At 43.0% G+C, this 22886-nt stretch overlaps 1 protein-coding gene across 2 annotated transcripts; it reads right to left on the minus strand.

Annotated features, from left to right (window-relative positions):
- Nucleotides 1-3906: 3906 nt before the first annotated feature.
- rcan3 (regulator of calcineurin 3) lies at nt 3907-22886 on the minus strand. 2 transcript variants are annotated; one of them, XM_037241613.1, is made up of 5 exons: nt 22566-22886; nt 21683-21945; nt 7355-7528; nt 6923-7094; nt 3907-6199 (listed from the first exon to the last, which is right to left on the minus strand). In XM_037241613.1, exons 2-5 carry the CDS (start codon nt 21887-21889, stop codon nt 6045-6047), a joined length of 708 nt encoding a protein of 235 aa, XP_037097508.1. In that variant the 5' UTR covers nt 21890-21945; nt 22566-22886; the 3' UTR covers nt 3907-6044. The 2 variants fall into 2 exon arrangements, with proteins under 2 accessions (XP_037097508.1, XP_037097509.1); XM_037241614.1 differs by lacking the exons at nt 21683-21945; nt 22566-22886 and adding an exon at nt 16778-17051.

Consider the following 22886-nt stretch of genomic DNA (forward strand, 5'->3'; position numbering starts at 1 on the left):
CAAATTTAAGTATTCTATTTCTCAATTTATTCGGTATGTTCAGATCCCAGATATTACGCTTCTTGAACGCTCCCCTGTCGTTGTGCCTCTCAACATTAGGGGGCGTCATAACACAGATTTCTCTACCATCAATCATTTCTTTACATTTTAGAGAAATATTTAGCTATACATATATCATGACTACTTCGAACAACACTGCACTTACAAAAAAGTACTACAGTTGCAAGGAGTAAATAATGATTTAAAAAATATACTGCGCAAAAATATATCTAAAATATACTTTTGAATATTGTTTGAAAATCAGTATGAACTATCAGATTTGTTCAAATCTGTTCAAATTAACTTTAAAAACATTTTATGACAAAAACATCAAGAAAATTATGTAAATTCAATTAATAATAACCTCAATTTACTCACACATTCACAACCCACGTAGCCGGTACACTCTTTCCATCATCAGCTCAAACAGCAAGCTATATGCCAGAACATCCAGTTTCAGTTTTATTCATTTCCAATATCGTCTAAAGACAACAAACACTACAATTATGGATGAAATGTTAAGTGCAAAATTGGTTGACATCAGTATGTTTTACAAAATAAAAAAATGCGGGCAAACAGATACAGGTGAGAAATAAAGTGTGGAATGGTAGTGCAAACACAAACACTGACTACTTTGACAAAAAGACGCCTCACTTCACATCCTCTTGTAGTGTCTCTTGTAGACCATTTAGTCTCAGATTAACCATAAAAAGGTCATGTTTCCACAGGATTCCTTCTATAGAGGCAGGTGTGTCAGTCAATATTTTTAGTGGATGTCACGTATTCCCTGAAGTATCATGGATGCTAACCGCTGTAGCTGTGCTCATTTCTTCTATGCGGTCTGCAGAGTTCACTTCCGTTCTGGGCCATGATGATGAGTCAGAGTTCGAATAGGGGGTGTTGCCTGACACGGAGCCGACTTGGTCCATGGGAATGATTGGAACCGTAGGTTGAGATGTCTTCTTTTGGGGTTTGGAGCCCCCGTTGGACCCCAGGAGTCGGGATGGGTGAGTCCGCCTGATTCCACAATAAATAAAAAAATAAGGACGACATTTCCACATGAAGACAAAACATACTGTATGTTTTCAATAAACAGTGGTGCCTCAATTTATGAGTGTCCAGTAGGGTTATTTTAGTTAACAAGGACGAATGAAATAATTAAAACCAAAATTGAAAAACCTAAAAACCTGAAACAAGCTAGTAAAATGAGTTTGTTGTTTTCTGGGACCTCATAGGAAGCTAAAAGAGACAACAAAGTGTCTCCGTCTGTCTGTCTTCTCGAACCTATCATTAATCTGTCTTTGTAATAATTTCCTATAGCTGCTTTGCAACATTCCAAAGGAATGCAGCCTTACTTGTTGTACGTCTTCAAGATGAAGAGAAGAATGGTGAGTATAACAATAATACCGATGACAATGACAGCGATCATAGCACCAGAACCTGGGAAAAAAAAAAAAAAAAGTGATTTCAGCGGCACGACGTGGATACGTTGAAATGCATCGTGGGAAAACTCTCACTTTGGATGAGGATTTGCTCTTTGGATTTGGTAATGATGGAAGGTGACGTCGTGTTGCTTTCAGGTGAGGCGGTTGAATTTTGCATTTTCAGCGTGAACCTGCAGAGGCAACAAAAAATCCCTTTAGCACAATTAGGTGGTAATCACAGCCTTTCATGATAAATGAAAATGTGTGAATTGACTGACAAGTGGAGGACACCTGCTCACTCAGACATTCTCTCACACGCAAGTACACAGTGTTGACAGGTGATGCTGCACATTTATGTCCAGATATATAGTTTGAAAGAGCTTTCACGTGAGTAATCTCTGACAGACTTGAGATTTAAATGGAATAAAATACATTACAGCCTTCACCCTTAATATGTGGGACACTACAATTGGTACGCCTGCAAATGACATCCAATGCAATCAACACCTGCTTAATTCAAAGTTTATTTTATCATTATTATTCAGAAAACTATACTTAGAGCTCTTTTTGCTGTTCCTTACCAAATATTTTTAGCTTCTAAATATGACATACTACCAATTATGCATCATTGCACAATTAGTCATTCGCATGGAGGTGACACGTTTTATTTTTAGACGCTTGCGGATGACTCGCCAAAGCTTGACGACTTGAGAAACACTTTTTGGTGAGTCACATGTTTTTCCATGTTGTCGTACTCGTAGCGTGGCACGTACTGATAAGGTAAGCGATTCTAACAGTGGTGAATGACAAAGAGAGAGTAGAATGGTGGGAATATAAAACCTATATAAATCCTAATAACATAATATAAAATCCTTCTAAAGCAGCACGTACCAAATGTTACATTCCAGGGGCTGCATACAGAAGCTTCTATTTAATGTATAAAACGCATAAAAATATTATAAGACAAATAGACTGCATGTCTGTACAGTAGAGATGGTTTAGATCCTCGCAGAGGATAAACAATATATGACCAATCAGCAAAGTATATGGAACTTACCACCGACGTTTCGCTGTGATATCAGCCCGAGGTTTCTCCAGGTGGAAGGATGAGGACCGCACGTCTCGCCACCTCACCCTCCCCTTCTCAAAATCGCTGGACACAGGAGAGCATAGTGAAGTATAAAGGAGTGAAGTCCTATCCCAAGTCAGAGAGTGCCCATCATCGCCTCCTCAGTCTCCTGTCTCACGAAAGACAGCGGCGGGATAAAAGAGTTTGAAAACAACCGGGATGCTGTTCTCGCTTTCTGGGCTGGAGTGAGTGAGTGAGTAAGAGGAGGTTTCTTACTTGGTGTGCTGGGACTGATGGTCGTAATCTGAGGGAGGCACCTGGTTTTTCAGGTCCTCCTGCTCAGCTTTGAGGCGTGCCTGCTGTAGTGCCTGATAAGAAAAAAACAATAGGAGCCACGCTAGTGGCGGGAAGTCTCACGCCTGGGTGTGCCTGATTGAAACATTAAACTCCATTATTTTCAGGATTTCCCATTCATGATACCTCTACTAAGGATGCACAAAAGACCGCTACTTGCATTATTGTAACTATTGTGTGTTGCAATTTTGATGAGAAATTAGGGACCAACCAATTTGAAATTTTTTTGAGGCAGTTGTCGATTACTATATTTGGATGAATACAATTTTGCTAACCGATTAATCGGTCAATTAATTTAAAAAAAACGATAGAATGAAGAAAATGACATTTTTTAACAAAAATAAAGATATGAATTACAAGCAGAACATATGACTTGTTCTATTGTGTGGTGTTAATTTGGATTTAAAACAACCATCATCGATTTTTGGCAGGTTTTAAAGCTCAACACCATTGCGTGCCATTCAGGTTGACCTGGCTTTCATTAAGCCTTATCACAAATCCAGCTGTCCTTACACGAGTGGTTAAAAATTAACTACAATGAAATGTAGTATGAAATAAAAGGTGTGTTAGACTTGGTCACAGTTCTGTAGACGTCTTAAAATTTTATCTCTGGTAACCCCCCCCTCCAAACGTTGCCAACAAATCACTCGGTTACCATCCGGGGGTCTCTTAAGGCAGCTTTTTTTTTTTTTTTTTTGTGAGCAAGTTTGAAGTGAACACATTGTTCAACATTCCCAGGTGTTCCCATGTCACTGTGGCAGTCTTACATAAGAAGAGCATAGATTAAAAACCTGCATGGAGCTCAACTTTCACTCCACAAAAGAAGTGACTGTAGCACATCTTGATAAACACGGGAGCAGTTTTCTAAACTAAATGCCACGAAGACAATCACATGATACTTCTTAGAAAAAAAAAGATTGTGGTAGTCAACCTTTACACCTTCAGACAAACATCCGGGTCGATTTAGAGTCGTAAAGCAGGTTAAACATACATCGGGGTAATTATAAACGACACGAGACGTGGCTTTTAAGAAGAAGTATTTATGTATGTTCTCTAAGTGAAACAATACTACACAAATAGAAGCAGATACCGTTAAGAGAGAAAGAACATGAAAACACACATACCGGTATTATAACAACTGTAAATTATTGCTCATTTTTGCTACTTTGTTCTCTGGATATTCCAACCGTACAAGACGTATTAGTCACATCAGCCAAAATATTCAACCCCAAAAAATAAAATAACAAACAATAACGTAGTGACAAACAAATTATTGCGTCTCTGAAATGATCATTGCACTTCTTCATTGTCAACATCGTCCGAGAGAAGCCGTGACAAAGCGCGAGCGTGCGCAAAGTGCTGGGACTGCGCCTCAGCAACATAAAAATTTGGCATATGTACAAAAATATACACGTACACACACATCTGTGAGCACAAAGAGTACAAAAAAGTCATCACGTCGCTGGGCCTTTGAGCTGCTTTCTGTTTTGCTGTCACACATCTTGACTAAGAATGCTTTTAGAGGATGAATGGAAAATAAGCCATGATGTTGTGACACAAGGAGATGGAAAAAAAAAAAGAAAAACAGCACCACAAGGCCAGTTAAGGTGTCAGATGAACAAAAGTTCCTAACTGGTGCAAAGGAGACGCTCACAAAAATAGAGTTAAAGTGCTGTCATGCATCTTTTCGTTTACTAAAAAGCTCAATCTGACCATCTAAAATGTGATGATAGGGTGGGCAACCTACGGACTGCGGGCCGTAAATGCGGAGTATGAGTCACGAATATTGGCAAACGTGCAAACTTTAGATGAACAGGGTTAGCTTGTACGCTCACACTGATGCTGCTGTTAACATTCGAATCAGGGTACGAGCATGCCGAATTTAGGGGGGGAAAAAATGGTATGTGTATGCTTACTGCTCTTACAGTGCTTCGTGGAATTAATACAAATGGCAACCATGAGTCACACGCCACATTAGCCACAGTTCAGTTGCTAACTACATGGTTAGCGGTGCCACTTGTTCTTTCTACTGCTCCTCCAAAAATACAGTTAGCGGTAATCTTATACAGGTCACTGATCATTAGCATTAGCCAACAAAAATAGCGGACACGGAGAAGACGTGATTCCGTAAAACATAACAATACAAGGCTAAGACGGATGCTAAAGCTAATGCTTAAGTTGTATGGGCAAATATGCATTCAGTGACAGTACGCATTTACTGTCATTGTCTTTTGTTGAAGGAAATACGTGAGAATGCTTTGGTTGACATCTCATCAGGCAGCTTTCCCTCTTGGACTAGAAAAAACGTCTACAACCACCAAGCGCTATGTACAAGCCGGACAAAAAAGCGGGAGGACGCATTTCTCCTTGCAAAAAGGACTCACGGCCTGAACGAACGTTAGAAAATGATGTCAACAACGTGGAAGGAGCGTGAAAAAGTCAAATGAAGGAGAAGAAAATGACGAATGACGCCATTTTGAGTTGTGCATGCAAACACAAAACGAAACGTCTGCGTCTTAAGCATGCAAAAAGTGCACAATAAGAACACACATCTAATTGTTAAATTAAACTAAAAAACCGGGAGAGATATTCAGCCACCAGAACTTTTTTTTGTTAGTCACGTATGGCGCTCCGTGCAATGTGTGTGACATTAAATATTCACTTTATTAGTATTGTTTCACGCCGTCGAGTATATACATGCATCCTGATGCGAGTTGATATGAACATGAGTGGAAAAAAGGAGCAAAAAAAAAAGTGCAAATAACCCCAAAACACACGTCATTGCTAAATGAAGTATGTGGGCGGGGGGCTAACACGCTAACTGGACTAGCGATGCGCGTGACGAGCGTGTGTGTGTGTGTCTGTGTGTGTGTGTGTGTGTGTGTCCATGGCGGAATCAAAGGTGCGCTACCACAAGAATGTGGTGAGCATGTGTATGTGTGTGTTTGTCCTCTTGCAGTCCCACCGAGCCGCCTCATCCGCTGGCCCACAAAAACTGGAGCAATGTTTGTCTGTTTTTGTGCTGGAATGATGGCGGCAGCGCTCTCTGTGAGTGCAAAGATGAGGGCGAGAGAGAGAGAGAGTGACAGAGAGAGTAAGAGAGAGAGGGCGTGTTGTGTTGCAGGTCAACAACGGCCTGTAGGAGCAGGTGGCGGGATCTAGTTGAAGACCTTCGGTGGGCCGTCGGGACGTCTGGTCTGCACAATTTCCTGCTTGGGCCTCACCGCTTCGTCATCTTCTGTCTCGCTCTCGCACACGTGCACCACCACGCTTGGAGTGGACTCCGTGCCAGCGTGCAGCTCATACTTCTCACCTGTTACAGAGAATTTATTTATTTATTTATTTGATTTCATTTGATCATTTTATAAATAGGCTGCAATCGCTAAAAATGTGACTGATTAACTCATTAGCGCAATAAAACTGTGCCACTATTTGCAAAACCAAAATAACGTAGCTTTGCGTTATGGTATGAACTCAGCACACTACGAATAATAATGTTCAATATCGTCACTTTGGACAATATGAAATAATATGAAAGTGCGTTTTCAATCTGATGTGACAAGCACAGGTGACTCAGGATGAACGAAAACACTCTCCAGATTGCATCGCAGTTACCACGGCGATAAGATGAGACAGGAAATTGGCCCTGAAGGACAACAATGTGTCGTCACCACACTGAGCCGACAGAGGGCGCCAATGCGCCGTGGGCTCAAACCTGACACCTGACTGGACTGTGAAGGGGAAGCCACTTCCTGACTCCCGGTGTTGCCATGGTAACAGAGCAACGCCAAAGAGTGTCTTTGGAGGGACCTTCCATGCGATGACATTTTTAAAAATGTTTAGCTGATAAAGGAAATGAAAGAGTAATAACAGATAAGCACAGAGAAGTTTTCCTTTGTGCTTGCTGGCATTTCTCGTAAAGGTTGTTATCCGAAATGTGACTCGTGTCTCATATTGTGCTGACATTAGAAACGAGGCCTGCTTCAGATAAAACGATTTCACGCCGAAAACGGCCGCCGCGTTAACGACTCCTCACCGGGTCCCAGCTTGGCCACTGCGCAGAGCAGGTCGTAGTTGATGACCGGCGTGGCGTCCTCGCTCTGACTCCAGCCCACGGGCGGCGAGGCGGGCGGCGAGATCAGGAACTGTTTGACGGGCTGCGGGGGAGCCAGGTAGGATTTGTCGATGTCCTCCTCGCCATTTTGGACCTGGCAATGATGACAACCGAGTGATGCCACTTTCGATTTCAGTCTTATGCCAATTTTTATCCCACTGCTGCCATTTTATTAGCTGTAACAACAAAACCTACATGAGGTAATTGTCTCTGCTCCAAAACGCTTCATCCTCTTATCATTACACGCCGAGATTCGCAGCAGCCATAACAAGTCGTTTGATGACAGACGATGTGGCGCAGCTTGTTACCCCCTACAACGTTTTTCTCGAGCGACGTGTCTCAGCTGGAGCTCACCTGGGCAAAGTAGAGTTTGAGTTTGCGGCCGTTGAACTCGGATTCGTGCAGCTCGATGCGAGCCCGGGCGGCTGCTTCAGGGGTGCTGAAGTTGATCCGGACTCTCCGGAAACTTTTGAACAACTGGAAGGTGGCCTGCTTGTCGTAGATCCGAAACGCTGCCTCAAATCTCTCCTGCAAAAACAAAAGAAAACAAATATTTAAGTATGGATTTTTCCACCACGTGTGTTGTGCTATTTACATAAGTTGTTTTTGCCGTATCGTCTTTCCATGAGACTGAGCTAATATTGTTCAGTGATTCATCAGCGCCGCTGTCTGAGACTCAGACGTGACTTTTGCGGCCTTGCCTTCATTTTCTTTCCTGCGAATCCAGTAATGTGATTTCCAGTTTCCTGTCACTTTTGCAATCCCAATGCCGTTTCCTGATATATTCTATATATGTGTTCTTTTCAGCAGACACCCGCTTGGCTGAGAACTCAATCAGGAAGCTCAGCGGGAGGGCGACCGCTGGGAGGCCGAATCGCCTGCAACGAATCAGCGACGTTTCTCTTGTTGTCCCAAACAACCTTTTCCCATCACAGCCACCCAAAAAAAAAAATTATAAAGTGAAATTTGCCGCCGGTGCTTTGGTTCCCTGCAGAGAGGTCTCACAAAATGAGATAATTTGGTCTGCCTTTTAAGGCACATTCAGTTAACTGGCTTTCATTTCCTGTTTAAATGCACTCAGGTGGATGGAGATGACCCGGAGGTCGTCCGTGTCGCTCCCGTTTGCTTTCTCCTCCAGCTGCTGTGTGGAATCTTGACTTTAATCTTAATTAAATGCGCTCTATCGCGGAGAGTCAGTCAGTCCCTTCAGTCTCCACACAAACTGAAAATAGTTCTCCGGGAATTCATCACAACCCGACGAAACTCACAATGTCCGCCGGCGGATATCAAGATTTTTTTTCTCCAAAGGATACAAGACATTCGGTAAGGGTTATCGCTTACAAAGCGACATCCTTGTGAAAAAGAAAATTAGCCACTAATATGGTGGAAATGCTAATAACGTGAAAAAAAAATGGTGAAAACACCAACTCATAATTGAATTGAATTTATATTACAGATTGATGGTCATATTGATTAATAAATCACGATCCACACGTTTTAAAATACAGATTTAAGAGACAGTTCATAATCACCATTCCAACACAAACACATTGAGCAGATAACACATGAAGGCAGCAGTGAAATGTCAGCGTATCAGTTGGCCACTTTGAAAAACAGCTCTGAGACGGCTCCGAAATGTCGCCTGCCGGAAAAAAAAAAAAAAAATCACACCACTACGTCTGACACCCGCAGTGCGTGTAATGATTCAGCAAGCTGTGAATAGCAAGCGCATGGTCATGAAAAAACATTGCTTGCTTTTCTCACAAACAGAAAACTGGTGAGCCGTGATTGGTTGGCTACTGTGATGTCATTTTCAGTTGACAGCGAGTAGCGAAAAATAGACGGATACAAACTGGTGGACTTTCATTTAATTCATAATCCACAAACAAAACATTCATCAGCGTTTCGACTATTTGGACTGCACGGAACATATTACGAAAAAAATTGGGAGTTTGACTTCCTCTTTAAGAAATGCTGCTATGATATATGACAATTGTTTCTTAGCACGATTTCAAGCGGCGATACAAAATATTTACATCGCCACTTATAATTAGCTCAACAAAGGTGTGCCGGCTCGGCCCGAAGCCCACAAGCTCTTATCCGCAATGTTACATGAGTATCAGCCAGCTCGTATGACTCAAGTCATGAGATGCCGCTTGTGATTAGTGATAAACGATGCACCCTGTCAAGCTAAATGGATGTTTTGGCACGAAGGGCGAGGTGGGCCAAGCTCGACAATCATGACCCATCATAAAACGGGTCTTATTAACTCTGAGAAACACAAGCGGCTCGCAACAAGTGAGCGTGCCGATCACTAATTCATGTGATCACAATGCGCGAGGCATCCTGAGGGACGGCGGCGATGAAAAGGAGAGACGGGGGCGTCGTGTTGCATACTCTCCTGGCTTGATGTTACTGAAATCCAACCGTTTACTGCCACTGTGTATTGATCAAGTACTTTTTCAATAGCTGGACGAAAAAGAGGTTCAGTAAAATTCCGGTAAAGTTTGTTTTCTCTGCTCTTAGTTGAGAAACCAGTGTTTTTGGTGAACCCAACAAATATTGTTCATTTGTTATATTTTTACTTACTTGGGGTGCCTGGGGCCTACAAAAAATAAATTGCTCCACCAATGACATCATTAATTAGCAAAAATTGCTCTTCAAAGGAAAAAAAAGGTATTTTGAGCCTTGTATTTGAAAACCCGGCAGCTGAACAACATGATGTGGCACCTGCTGCTCTTAGCGGCGGGACATTGGGTGAATCTGGTGAGAACAGCATGTCCTACTTTTCACAAGTATCCCAACTGCCTGGCAAATATGATTCCTAATAAAATAAATAAGGGCATTCTTTTAGAGGGGAAGTCCAAATAATCAACTGAGATAAAGTGATTGCGCTCGGGATTCAGAAATAATAAATCACATTTAAACTAGCACACATTTTAATGTGCTTCAAATCAACACCAAATAAATTTCAGATCTTCTCGTAGGCTTTTCCTGACTTTTTTTTCTGTCTTGTAGAAACCAGAAGGATTTGGAACTTTTCACATTTCCTTCCACCTTGACAGGGTGTGAGGACAAGATGTCAAACAAACAAACCGGCGAGATGGAAGCTGCCAGGATTGTCAATAGCGCTGAGCGCATGCCTTTCTGAGTCACCTTTACGTAACAAGCAAGGCTTTCACGGACGGGATGAATTCCCAAAGACCAACGTGACGACCGCTATGGGACGGTGAGAGACACCCGCTGTTGCAGCTTGTCCAGGCAGCAATGTGTCACCTCAAATGACATCAGTTTGGAAACATGATGGCATTTCAAACTTTTCCCAGAGATTAGTCATTAATTCCCCAGCTCATGTCACTCAATCGAACTCAAACACGCTGCTGCAAAAACTAGCTCAAATGTGTAAAACTGCACGTTCACAAACTGAGTCCGAGTCTCGATTTGTTTTGATTAAGCTTGACGGTTCTCTACTTTCATTTTTCTTGCCAAAGGCATTCGTTTGTTTCGTTTTGGCAGAACAATTTATTCCGCAATTGATTTTTATATTTTTCTTTTAACCGTGTATTCTTTGATGAAATACGTTATTACATGCACGTAATTTCATTTTACGCACAGTGGGATTAATGGCTAACCAGGCAGCCTCAAAGGCAGAAAACACAGGTTCAAATTTGGGTCTTTTGCGTGCACTCCTTCCTGTGTTAATAAAAATAAAAATACAAATGAATAAATTTGAAAAAATAATACAAATAAATAAAAATAAAAAATAAATAATAAAACCAAATCAAACAAAACAGCAGCACGTTGGCTCTGTGAATGCAGCTCATAAAAAGTCAAATGAGGTCACTAAAACATGACCCCGACGAGCCATCCGTCAACAGATTGGCCCCTCCGGGTAACGAGCCAGTTCTGTCGCTGGCAGTAATGGAAAGGTTTTCATCACGCATGACTCACAACGTTGGCGCGCTTCTGACACTCAATCAACTGAGGGGTCCAAACAGGTTTATTGGGGCGCGGCGACAATGTTTCATATCTGACGACATCATAACAAAACGTGAAAGCGGGATTAAGGCGAGGCTGAGACACGGTACATTTAATCTGGTGGCTGTCAACATGGGGAATCTCATTTTGTTGCAGACAGTGACCTCACAGCCTGCAAGCTAATGGATCAATCAAGTGGTTGAAATAAGTGCAAGGTAAGATCACGCTTTGCGAGCGTTCTTATGTAAAGCCGGCGTCCGGTTTCTAACGTGTGTCGGGTTCACTGACAAATATCAGTGTTCATCCTGTTGCGTCAACACAAACACGTTTCCGGAAACACAACCCTAAATTCACGTAACCACATAGAAGATAGAATGTTACAAAATCTCCATATTGTGATTTAATATCCGATCTTTTTTTTTTTTACGGTCCTGTTTTTAATCTTTATTACAATAAACAAATGCCAAAATGAGCGACGAGCTATAAAGCAGCACTATGCTGAATATTCGACATTCTTCACCACGTAAACTCGCTTAAATCCTCGACTGTAATCCACATTTCCGTTGGAATTGCACCATTTGGTACGACGAGATTAACAAAGCCTAATTGGGACATATAGAGGATTTATCCGTGTTCCCCCCCCCCATGCTTTGGCAAATCAGTCATCTGCGACACGTGCGTGGATTTAGCGCCGTCTAATCCAGAGCCTCAATGAGATCTGGGTGAAAACCAACAATGTAGGTCACAGAGCCTCAGGGTGAGTCAAGAAAGGGTACGCAAAAAAAAAAAACGTGGCAGTGAAATAATTATGAAAATGAATTTTTCGTATTTTTTTTAATTACCTTTAAGAAGCAAACGGAAAGTGAGGTAATGGGGTTTTGACTCATTGCATTCCTTTTCTAATCAGTGTTGACAGCCTCCATGCACTATGAGCATTCAAATGTTTTGTGATAGCTTCAAATGCACCAGCGGGGCCGATAAATGGGCCGAGTGTTTTATTGCGGCGAGGTCGATACCCCGAGCGGCGAGCCGTATCGACGCTGACGCTCTCATAGGGACGGTCTGTCCGAGATGGGAAGAATGAAATCAGATTACAGCTGCACTAGGGGGACATTAATCGTATTACTGACAATCTGGTCGTTATGTTTTTTTTTTCTGTTTTTTTGTGTTTTCCTGGTCAATGCCACTTATAGGCCGCAGAGCGTCACACATATTTTTCTTACAACACTTAACACGCAAGGGTTGTACGTCTTCGGTTGCAGGGTGAAAGGAATTACTGGAAGATGTTTGTCTTTTTATGCCCTGTTTACATATTACAGTAATTACTAGGGGTGTAAATCGCGGGTTTTGTAACGATACGATATTATATCGATACAAAGAACCACGATACGATATTTGCCGATATCTTAAAGCCTGCTGTGATTCATTCACGATACATCACGATATAGTGCTCTACGATCGATATAGAACAATATCCTGATTTATAACAATTCATACGCAAAATCAACAACGTACTGCAAACTCTTTATTTAGGAAATTACAAAGTGCTTCCAAACGAATGACTTGAAGCCCAAAGGGGAGCGAATTTCCTCGTCTTCTTGGACACTAGCCATAGCACCAGCCCAGGAGCCGCGTAGTTGTCGGCTCCCCTTTCACGTGCCTGCTCTGCTCACAACACAACACGCCGCGCAGTGCTCCCGGAAAGAGGAAGCAAGCAACAATGAACTGGATTTCAAAATAAAGTGTCCGAGGGTTAAAACGGGCGATATAGATCGATGTTTACGTTTAGCATCGATGCCAACAAATCGTAGAGCATTATATCGATTAATCGATGTGTATCGATGAATCGTTACACCCCTAGTAATTACAAAAGAATTCAAAATCATTTTGTCACACTTTGCATGACAGAAAAACGACGACGGCAGCGGAACCCGACCTTTGTCTCGTCCTTTGTCTTACATCACGCTAACGGGCGCAAGCGCTAACCTTCCGCCGTCACCCGAGCCGCGACACGTCTCTAAAGTTTCAAGTCAACGTGAGCCGCTCGGCTCAACCCGCCCGGCCGCCGAGACGCACCTGAGCCCCCCCACACGGCGCAGCGGTTCTCCGGGCCTTGAATCGTTCAAGCCTACCAAAACGGGCTCTGGTTTCCGAAAAATGCGGAACCTGATCCGGGCCGCAGTCTCCTCCATGCGACTGCGGTCACCTGCTGCTCCTGCATCATATTAACATTGTGACCTAATTCACGTTTTAATCAGTGACGACCGAGCGACCTGCCAGTGTCCTTTCACTCGATGATATCAAAGGATGGCGGCTATTTGCGAGCGGCATCGATACCTTCTGACATTGATGTTGACTTTGGATTAATATAGTCACCTTCCTGCTCGGGATTAAATACCCTTGATGGATGAAAAACAAAATGCCTGACGTTGACTGTTAACACACATATTGTATATAATTGTCGTATTGCGAGAAATGTTCGCAGAAAATGAGTACACATTCTGCTGTTTGGCAAAAATCTGTAATTCTCTTCCGTTCTTTCCTGTGGTTTTTATCGTCCTATGTTATCTTAATGCCTGCTTTTGTTGTTTTGATGTGGCAGTTTAATCAGTTGCAGCTCCTCGAATTTTACGGTGCGCTTACATGACGACGATAACGGCTTTTCATTCACGCAAACAATTCGACTGTTAAAGAACGGGAACATTTGCCGAATGGTCGCAGCGTCGCAATGAAATGATGCGGAGCTTGACGTTTTGTTTTTGGACGTAGTCACAAATGAAAGTGGTGGCCAGACAACAAAAGCCAGAACATGTCAGACATCCCGCTGAAGCATAAATAGCACGTTAGTCATCAAATTGTTCCTTGCTATGACAAAAGCCGCGACGTATTTTTATGCGCCTACGTACAAAAACAGCTTAGGGCAAGTGGAAAGTGACGCGGAACGCTGGAAAGTTCTTCGAACAGTATATAAGCATGTCACTGTGTTTGTACTTTTTCGGTGTAACAGCTCGCAACGCATTCTCCGCGGTAATTATTTTGATTGAAACGACTCAGCTGTTTGCCAACAGGTCATAAAATCGTCAACCTTGTTGCGTTGGATCTTGTTTAATGGAAAGGAACACATTTCAGTGACAGGGCGGCAGCAAGAAAGCACTTAACGAGAGAAATAACCATTTGGTGTGTGATTTAATGACTCAAACAAACAGGAAAGGAAGAATAATAGGGCAGGCAGTCCAATAAAGCCGAAGTGGGGAAACTTTTTTCTATCAGGTGGAAAGTCGACAGAGGGCCAGTATTGTAATTAAAAAAAAAAGGGCATCAAGCAAATATTTATAACTGGTATTATGACTTCTGAAGGTATTTCCATTAGATGGCACAAATTTGCCCAAAAGTACAAATTTAGACTCAACTGACCAAACATGATAATTTTTCTAGATTGTGCCAAAAATGCCTTAATATCAAAATACCAAAGAGTTGGAAAAGCTTGTCCACATCAAGTCAGCCTAGCCTAGCATGCTACTTGGCTACTAATTGAGACTGCTCTGCGCTATGCTAGCTTGCACCACTCTAGCTAGCTACTAGCTTCAGTTCGCTAACCAGCACGGCGAAAGACAATGCAGAGCCGTTACTCAGCGAATAAATACTGGTTTGACAAATTGTTATTCCCTAATTGGAACGAGGCGTAATTAACAGGAGAGAACAGAATCGAGGATTAAGCTCTAATATGCGTGAACGTGTATTCGCTTCATGCTGTGACCTTTACTTTGTGTCCTGCTGCATTGTGCTGATGCCAGTAAGGCTTTCCAGGTGATGACGGCTTGGACACAAACAAACGTGACAATGCCCGCCGCAAAAAACGAGCTCATTGACCCTCACGGTAACGATGCGGCCTTTGTTTTTGCTCAGCGTGGACTCAAAGTGGACCGAAAGCCTCCCAGCTGAATTGTACGTCCATTCTTCTATGATTGGGCCGACCTACTGGCATCTCTGTTGGGCTCATTATTCATGTAACCAGCTGAGGACCTAGCCAAGAGCTTGATGCTTTTCCTCCAACAAAGGGTACATTCACACAAGCGCACTTTTGTCCGTTGTAATTAAACTTGCGTTTGTTTGCCCTTCATTTGGTCAGGGTTGCAATTAAACCTGGGGTATGGTTCCAAATGAAATCTGGCGCGGTGAAAAAGCCACGATTCAACTGTTGGTGGAATCTAAAAGGCATAAAGATAAATAAATACTTTAAGAAAAAAATGTCCAAAGCTTGAATCCTTACACCAAGTCTTCATCTTGGTCCCAATTTTGTGACCAATGAGAAAAGACAATATGGTTAAGCTCACAAATTTAATTGGACCAGAATATCTTCTAAAAAAAAAATGTTTTTTCAAGGAGACTGGCACTGCTCAATCTTTGCCTAAAGCGTGTATAAATAACCCAGCATCAGTCCAGCAATCGTTACTTCCGAGCCTGTCTGGCTATTTCGTATCTTTTGAGATCAGGGACATCAGACAAGCGTACATCTTGTTAAGTGATAATATAGGAAAAAAAAAAACAAGATTACACCAACTGAATTTAATCTACCCTTACACTCTATCCTTCTCCCTGCAGCAGAAAAACAGGATTAACCGTGTTCTTTGTGCCGTTTTCGAAAGTCAGCGCTTCTCCGTCTGCTCTTTTAATTGTCTGCGCATCCTTCTTTTTTCTGTCAGGGTCACAATGGCAGAGGTCGAGCGATAAGAATCGCCCGACAGGAAGCTTTAGAAGAGAACGACACTTCAGCCTCAGACAGGCCGGCCTGTCTGGAGAAGATCGACAAGCACCGGCCATTGAAAACACTTAAGTGATTCGACTCTGATAATAGGAGAATTTTCCACACAAAAAAACAGATGACGGATTCTACAAAAACAAACTCAGCAAATAGGCACTGTTGTACTGCTCCGTGACTGACAAGGAGCTGCAAAGAAACATTTAAATAGCCAACTTGAGCAGTAACACACACAAAAAAAAGGGTAAACAGAACTCAACAAAGTTGCAGCACTTTCACAAAGCAACACGGCATCAGCATTCACAACCGTATTCGTACCTCTTCGGTGAACGTGACATGCATGTTTTGGGGAAGTGTGCACAGGAAGGAGCCTAGATTCGAACCCAGAACCTCATAGATGCGAGGCGAACCCGCCACTGCTGCCCCCTCAGATTGTCTTTCGTGTCAAAATGCCGACTTGTGATCCACAGTATCGGCGACCTAGTCATTTAAAACAATGTTGATTTTTCCGCTTATACTCTGGACTGCACTGCATCACACCAAGAGTGCTTTCTAAAATGTTGCTTAGCTTTCCACAAAAATTTAGAAACATCTCTCAACACAATGCTGTGAAAGAAATACATCAAAATGATCCTTATTTGTTTTACATCTAGATTGCAGGTGTACCTAATATTGTGGCCGATGACTGTATTTCAAAGAAGTGCACCTGCAATGCTGATAGGTTTAAAGGGGGGGGGGGGGGGGGGGGGGGTGACAATGCGCCTTCATCTGCTCCATCACCTCATGCATGTGTCCCCGCCTGGACTCAAGTCATCCCACGGCCAACCTTCCAAGAGCGCGCAGGTTGCGCATTCTCTCGACTGGCGCATCATTAATCAGCGCCTCATTACCGCAGTAAAAGACACTAAGCGCACACGTCTTCCAACGTGCGCGCCGCGCGTAACCCGCTTGCACCCATTGATAAAAAAAAATTACATCACAACCTCCGCATTCCACGCACACCCGACGGAGATCACCCCCCCTTCCCCAAAAAAGCGTACCTGCATTTTCTGTGACGTAAACACCTCGACGTCTACCTCGCAGGCGATGATGGTGACCATCTCCAGTTCCATATTTATCGATGGCATTTCCCCTCGCGTGTGTGGGATTTGCGTGAGAAAAAGAAAAAAAGAAGTGGCTCTCTGTGTGCGCTCCGCGCGAGCTTGCAGTCAGTCAACTTTCAAGTCCACGAGGCTGACTGAGAGAGAGCGTGAACGTGGACTGGACGAGAGCTGCTGAGTGATGCTGCAGCACAGCCCCCCCCCCCCTCCTCTTCTCCCTTCAGTACCACATTGACGTCATCAGCCTGCTCACGTTTACGCCACTAGTGAAGCGAACCGCGCAGAGGGACACTGCAGAAAGAAAGTCCGGTTTATTCCGCTCTTTTCACCTCTTTTACATTAATGGAAGTCGGGTCAGAAAGCTACTTGGGGCAAAAAAAAGACAGTTGCTACATGTGCGTCAATGTTAACCCTTGCATTCCAACACACCAAAAAGAGCCAAAAGACACCACAAGATGAATGCCAGAATATAGAAATAAATGTAAAAAGCCATATAGTTAATGTAGTTTTATATGATGTCATATTTATGCTAATTTTCTTTCCTTTTGTCAACCAATCAGCTCTCTCCATGCCTTGTTCAGGTGTACCTCCTTGTCTTGCTTGTATTAATGCTGCATTGCAGGAAAGTGAGAAGTTTTATGAATACCACTCAAGCTCGGAGGTCAACCATAACCCGCAGATCGAGGATGGACTAAATGTGGGTGGAGCTCAATTTTCAGTTCTATTCTGGGTGTCTAGGTCATGAGGTTCCTGGAATGTTTCATAAGTTCCCTCTTTTCATTATTATTTGTTGCTGTATTATGTGTGCCTTGGATTACAAACAGATATTAAGATAGAGTACAGAAGTGTAATAGTATCTCAGAATTAAAGCAAAATTACATAAATGTCAGCTGCTTGCTCGCACGGGCATGTTATGGCCGTGCAGGTGATAAGCACGGTAAACAACATTAAATTAAAATACTTGACGAAGAGCGATGTTAACTGGGGATTGCGCGATCCCACGGCGCTGTCACTCACAAAGCAACCGGCGAGGCGCTTCTTTCCTAAATCACAAGCGAGACACTTTCCACCGCAGCTCAGCACGGGTCATTACAAAAATCCCACAGCCGCTCGGTTGCGTAATGTCTTGGTTCCGTCACTCTCATCATCCCTATCGCTTGTTTGGTAATAACTGCTGCGTCGAGTGAGGCAGCTAATTCCCCAATAAGCCATTAATATAAAAGCTGCAGGTGCTGAGGCTATTTATGTCCACGCAGGGCACACTGTGGGAGGACGAATGTGACACCCAAATAAAAAAACACTAATCCATACTATTTTAAACTTCACTCATTAAGGAACTCATTGAAAATAAACCCCCATCTATCAATTTTCAATAGCGCCTGTCCTCATTAGAGTTGCACTTGTATCCCGACTGATACTTGTGAACATAATGAGTGAAGTTGTTTTCATTTTTACTGGCTTCACTGCATCTTGAATTTTTTCTGTGCTTTCACATGCAAGTTGAATTAGTTCCCGGACCACCCTCATAACAAAATGCAATTAATAGTTGAAGCCTCCCCTTCAACTGCACTCAGCTTATTTCTGTCCCTCGAGGCTTACTCTTCACTAATGTGAGAAAATGATTACAGTCCAAGGCAACAGTTTGTACCTTTCCCAAGGCCATAAAGGTACAGCGATGTTCCCAAGCTGAAATAGTCAAGTGCCAAAGGGTACAAGGCAGTTTGAGTCGTATTCCACACATGAGGGCACACTGAGTTCAAATTTGTAACGTTGCAAGAGTTAGCCACCTAGCATGTAAAGTAAGTGCATCGCTCGCTGATGGATTCCGGACACACTCAAGCTCATCCCCGAAAAAGATGGCTGACATTGCAAATACACGCCGCATTAGCGCAGCGCAGGCGTCAATGTCATGTCATTCACAAGCCAGCCTTGCATGTACGCACATATACGTAAACACGGTTATGCCAAGCGGGGTGCCAAACCGGCTCCTGCGTGGTGCCAGCGCCGATGCGGCTGCTCTAATCTAGGCCAAGCTATTTATAAAGCAAGCAGTGCACGTTCAAGGCAGCTGCGGGGATGAAGGGGGGGGTTAGATAACGGGCCAGAATGAAACACCCGCATGGGTGAGAAAGACAGAAGAGGTATATGAAAGGTGTGAGGGTGGAAAATAATACAGATAGAGGTCCTGGAAGGTGCAAGAAAAAATAACAACAAATATCCGAGTGTCATATGACATTCAAATGATATATAGAAAGCCTTTAGGGGTGCAAAAAATAAAATAAAAGAATTGAATTAATATTCTAAACGTTATTGTTTTGACATCGGGTGAGATGTGGCAACATCCACAGCAGCAACAGCAGCTGTTTTAACCCAGCACAACAGCTTAGGGGCAGTGAGGATGAGCCGGCATCATTGTGTGACTTGGACAGACAGAAGATAAGGAGGGGCTGTCTCGTCCACTGATTCCTTAAAAATAAAAACAAAATTGGGTCAAAGCTCCAAACAGGTCAGGCTAAGAAAGCCAGACATAATAACAAGAAAGCAGGAGGGGATAAAAATGAGGTTAGAAATGGACCCGAGGCTGTCTGAGATGCTTCGGCGTCCACTTTCTGAGAGATGGATGTCATTTTGGGAAAGGGAGGCAAACAAAGACGCAAGATTCGGAATGTACGCTCGAGTTTTCCAAACACGCCCACTTGAGCCGCAGTTGAACGGGGGCGTTAAGCATGAATAAGCGCCGTTAAGTCATTCAACGTGGCCTATACACAAACTGATCAACTTCACGGATCCTCTCGCATACAAATAGTCCGGATGCCTTATGCAACTCCCAAGTTGGTTTATTGCGATGTTCTATTCTTGAACACGCCCACGGAGCGCATCTTTTTTTAGAGCCGATTGAGCGGCGGCGGCGGAACAATCCTGATTTAAATAGAACTGCGCACAGAGGCTTACGTGACATTTTTGAATCGTACGATTTTATAATCACCCGCTGTGTCGCCGGCGAGATGCCGGGTGGGTGGAGAGGTGAGCTGTCTCTTTTCTGGAGGCGACCGTGCACAAGACGGATTATAATCGCTCCCGGAGAGCAGACATCATTTCCTTGACACTCTTAAGCTTGGATGCAAGAACATTATTTGCGTTGTAATATTGAGGCTACGACGGGAGCAAGGGCCAGCGGCGTTCGCTCATGTCTGACCTTCAGTTGTGGGGCACCACGCTCCCTCATGTACATTGCAAACCATCAACACCTTCTATCCCCAAGGCCAGCAGTCTGACAGATGCAAACATGCCATATAAAAAAGCCCCTCAAAAGTGGAAATGTAAAATGACATCACATAGGGGGGAGAAAAAAAAAAAAAAAAAAGACATTTATATAAGAAAAATAAATTTGAACTTGTTTTTATGGGATCATCAAATCATCTTTGTGGCCATTTTGCCAATATGGACTCTTTAAGTCATTGTGCTTGATTGCACCGGCGCACACTGAAGAGCTCTCCAAGCAGCTCCAGCATTTCCCTGCAGTGATTGGCCCTCATGTCCACTGAGCGACCAGTGCCAGGGACAAAGTGACAGTGTGATGGCCAAGCTGACCTTTCCCTCTACAGACTCTAATTTGTCCATCTCAAACACGCATCCATCATACAATGGACACACGGTGGAAAAGATCTCAGTTCAAACGAGCCTCTCCGTCTTTCATACAGTCAGGTGAACAAAGCAGATAAAAGTACCAAAAAAAAAAAAAAAATCCTCTTTTAGTTTACTCTGAAGAAAGCCAGCCAAGAGCATCTTATCTTATCTTATGGCTGCCTGCTTCTTTCCTCCTCTTTTGTAAGGAAGCACACAGTGTGTGATCACAAAAGCAGCCTGTCCTCCGGCAAAAGCACATGAGAAGGAAAAAAATGTAGGCACTCAAAGACAAACAAAAAATATAGATTGCTTTGGTGCTTGATGTCAGTCAGACGCACCTTTCTTATTTTAGTGATCACAGTGCAAAACGGATGGAAAAAATATACAAACTGACACTAATGGGAAAAAGTTGCATTAAGTGGATTTAGTGTAATAAAAAAAAAAAAATTCTTCATAACATGCACATTTTGGGAATGTGGGAGGAAGCAATTAAAAAGTGAATTTTGCATAATGTCCCCTTTAAATGGTTTGTTTTGGAAAATGTCATGGCGCCTGGCATCAAATGCTCTCGAGGGGCCGTATGTGGGTTCCCCACTCTGGCTGTAAAACGACCACATGCTGTCTGTCCTTGTGTGTTTATGTGCTCGCACAATCAATTGGCACAGACACAACAACAACAACAAAACCAGCCTAATAAGAATAACCAGTCGGTGCTGTGATTTCTCTTCCCTTTCCAAAGCATCCCGTCCTCATTTTGAAAAGTTGAAACAAATGTCAAAATGTCTATTTATAGCGCGCCTCGCTTAATTGAACCGCGCGGAGGAGAGAAATCTATTGACACGCTCCGACTGAAGGGTGCGAGGGTGGCATTTCCACTTAAAAAGAGGCGGTTGGAATCGTAATGAGGCAGAGGAAAGGGGAGGCAAAACAGCAGACTCGCAAAATGAGTGATTGGTTTAAAGGGATGTTTTTTTTTTTTTTGTTGCCCATAAATATGTAAAGATGGGATCAAAGAAAGCGTGCAGAGAAGAGTTGCTAAAGTGCAATCAGAGAGGACTTGTGTTGGACTGAGTGCTTACTTAAGTACGAGATGAGAAGCATGCCGATTGGGAGGACTTGACAACAGCATAATTGGTCAAAAAAAGTGTGTTTTTTTTTTTTTTTTAAATTCAACATGAAGTGCAATGATCCAAATTTAGTAAGGGATATGTGACTCACCCTGTCCACGTCATCTTCGAACACCGTCTCATGGACGCCACACGCAAACAGCGCAGTGGGCAGGTCGCTCAGGTCCATCATCTCCTCGCCGACAACGTCCTGGTCGTTCTCCCCAAAAACCATGTCCTCTTCTTCTTCCTCCTCATCCGGGTCGCTGCTGTAGGCCTCAGAGCCGTTGCTCCACGCCTTGGAGCTCTCTCGCAGCATGATGAGCCTTCTTGGTGGGTGGGCCACACAAGCGGGAAGGATTTGAAATAATTATCCTTTAATGAAGAAGAAGAAGAGGAGATTTTATTGCAGCTAGTAAAGCATCCCACAATAACATTGTGCTATATGTGTAGAATGAACAATTGTATTTATTCAGAACCAAGTAAAAACAAACCAATTGATATTTTGATAATCCTATACTTTTGTATCTTTATTGGATCATGATTCATTTAAAATAAAAAGTAATGTCCAATTCCAATCAGTGTCTTTTAAATCGGCTTGGACCGCCACTGATTGGACTAAAATAAGCCATTTCTGCGCCAACAGCGACATCTAGTGGCATATTTGATGAAACAAATAACATCATCCACTTGTGAGGCATAACAAGCCTCAAACATATGGTTTGAATACGACTAGGAAGATAATATATATTCAAATATTTTACCATGGAAATATGCATTTTACGTAGGAAGCAAGAGGCGTAGAGGTTATTTGCATCCAAGGACACCCAAGGACACAGAAAAGACTCAATATTACGTCAAGACGTCATTCAAACGCCGACAAATGTTAATGTCAACTCGATTCACGACAGATCTATTCACACAAACATGAAAATAACACAATATTACCCTGCTTCGTGACTATATCTAGAAATGCCGGTTGATACACGACTCACCCGACTACCGTTTGTGAAGATAAATCATGTCAGGAGGACCCTAACGCAGGATTTGAGGAGACGCAGCCAACGTGATGCTGCTTATCGTCCTCAAAATATATTTAATTTGCTGTCAAATGCGATGTTTGTTATGATGGGGATTAGTGCGGCGCAACCTAACAGCATTAACGAGAGCTCAGCCATTGAGATGGCTGCGGAGATTGAAGGTAGCCAATCAAAGAGCAGACCTGGTAATAATGCCCCGCCCCTAAGAAGTTAACGAGCAGCAACCGGTGTCTGTTTAAGCTGGTGTGTAGTTTAAATACTTAGAAAGAAACACAC

Source organism: Syngnathus acus, chromosome 22, assembly GCF_901709675.1.
Source record: "Syngnathus acus chromosome 22, fSynAcu1.2, whole genome shotgun sequence".
In the NCBI taxonomy this organism is placed as follows: domain Eukaryota; kingdom Metazoa; phylum Chordata; class Actinopteri; order Syngnathiformes; family Syngnathidae; genus Syngnathus; species Syngnathus acus.

What these genes read in the sequence shown, in the direction of transcription:
- rcan3 (XM_037241613.1), bottom strand. Translation starts at nt 21,889, where the DNA reads ATGCTGCGAGAGAGCTCCAAGGCGTGGAGCAACGGCTCTGAGGCCTAC. An exon ending in TCAAACTCTACTTTGCCCAG is followed by an intron (nt 7,095 to 7,354) that starts GTGAGCTCCAGC and finishes CATCATTGCCAG; the next exon opens with GTCCAAAATGGCGAGGAGGA. An exon ending in AGTGGCCAAGCTGGGACCCG is followed by an intron (nt 6,200 to 6,922) that starts GTGAGGAGTCGT and finishes TCTCTGTAACAG; the next exon opens with GTGAGAAGTATGAGCTGCAC.